Here is a 1,473-nt window from a genome sequence, read left to right as displayed (position 1 = left end):
TTAGCTATACATTTACAGTTATACATGCATAGATACATACATATACTGTGTACTGCTTTTACGGTCCCGTTTTATCAGCTCGCCTCCGTCTCTCGATCAGCACAAACCTTTTTATAACTAGTCACCTGAAATTAGGTTTTTAAAACCCTAAACCCTATGAATGGTTTGGATACTCGTATAGATACGTCCCGCTTTTGCCGTCTCGCTTTAGCAACCCACGCCACCTGTGATCAGCATTCATCTGTTTATTACCAATCATCTGGGAGCAATGACTCATCACTTATGGTCTATTAATAGTTTGAATACTCATTTGAATACGTCCCACTTTCCCCGTCCCGCTTTAGCAACCTACGCCGCCTGCGATCAGCACTAATCTGTTCATTACCAATCACCTGGGAGCAATGACTCAGTACTCGTTAACACCCCACGGACCACCACCCCCGGAGGCGAATAAAAATAGCATAGGTAGGTAAACCGCAACCCTTATATAGGGTAATAGGGTTTTAAGGTTTATCACAAACCCTAAAACCCTAAAACTTTATATCATAGGCGAACAAAAAATCACAGGTAGGTGACCGCAACCCATTTATGCTGTTACACAGAGAACAGGTGTATAATCTTGTTTAGATGGGTATACCTTTAATCACGTATGATATAGTATATGTGTGCGGCTCTCGGATAGAAAGAGCAGGGTAAGTAACTTGCAATTCATATATGGGTCTAGGCAGACAACATGTATATAATCTTGTGTAGGGTGGTGTACGTGTTTTCACACATAATATAGTATGTCTGTGTGGTTGTCTGTGCCAGTTGTATATAATCTTGTGTAGGGTGGTATCCTTTCATTCACACATGGTATAGTATGTCTGTGTGGTTGTCTGTGCCAGATGTATATAATCTTGTGTAGGGTGGCATACCTTTATTCACACATGATATAGTATGTCTGTGTGGACCTCTGTCCCACTAAATACTACTCGTGCTCATGTGTTTGTCTCGGTTCAGATATCACCTGAAAGGCCGATATTTCTTCAGTGAGAGTGGTAAGCTACACATATGTCTATTAGACTCTATCACATTTTCCAAAGATATTTCTTTCTAATCATACCTGTACTTCCCTATTTCAACCCACTATATACGTTCGACCCGGATAAAACAACTTGTTTACTCACACGTGTGTGTACTATAAAACAACTTCAATCTCCACGAGAAAAGCGGAGGAGGTAAACTCCTCCTACACTCGAGAGAGCAAGCCCTCGAGTACCTCCCCGGAGAGGCGTCTCTTGAGGGTTGGGGGGAGGGTCACAGGCTTACACGTGTGTGTACTATGACTCATCGCAGGAGGCATCACAGAGACAGTTGTGGGACTGGCGACGAATACAAACCCTGTGGATATAGATCGCTTAGAACTCACAGCCCATCCCCTATGCGAATGGCAGATGCTTGTGGTGAGAGTTTCGAGATTTTGTATACCCT

General features: G+C 42.9%; 1 protein-coding gene across 1 annotated transcript in view; it reads left to right on the top strand.

The window, feature by feature from the left end:
• SARC_09403 (hypothetical protein) overlaps positions 1 to 473 on the top strand; it is a gene marked incomplete at both ends in the record, with an annotated part of 2,123 nt that extends 1,650 nt beyond the window's left edge. The window contains one exon of the mRNA XM_014296586.1: positions 345 to 473. Coding sequence (XP_014152061.1) covers positions 345 to 473 — 129 coding nt within the window. The remainder of the gene's footprint in view (positions 1 to 344) is intronic.
• Positions 474 to 1,473: the final 1,000 nt, after the last annotated feature.

The sequence above is a fragment of the Sphaeroforma arctica genome, assembly GCF_001186125.1.
Source record: "Sphaeroforma arctica JP610 unplaced genomic scaffold supercont1.951, whole genome shotgun sequence".
NCBI classification, from domain to species: Eukaryota; class Ichthyosporea; order Ichthyophonida; genus Sphaeroforma; species Sphaeroforma arctica.
This window is presented reverse-complemented; position numbering and strand designations above follow the sequence as displayed.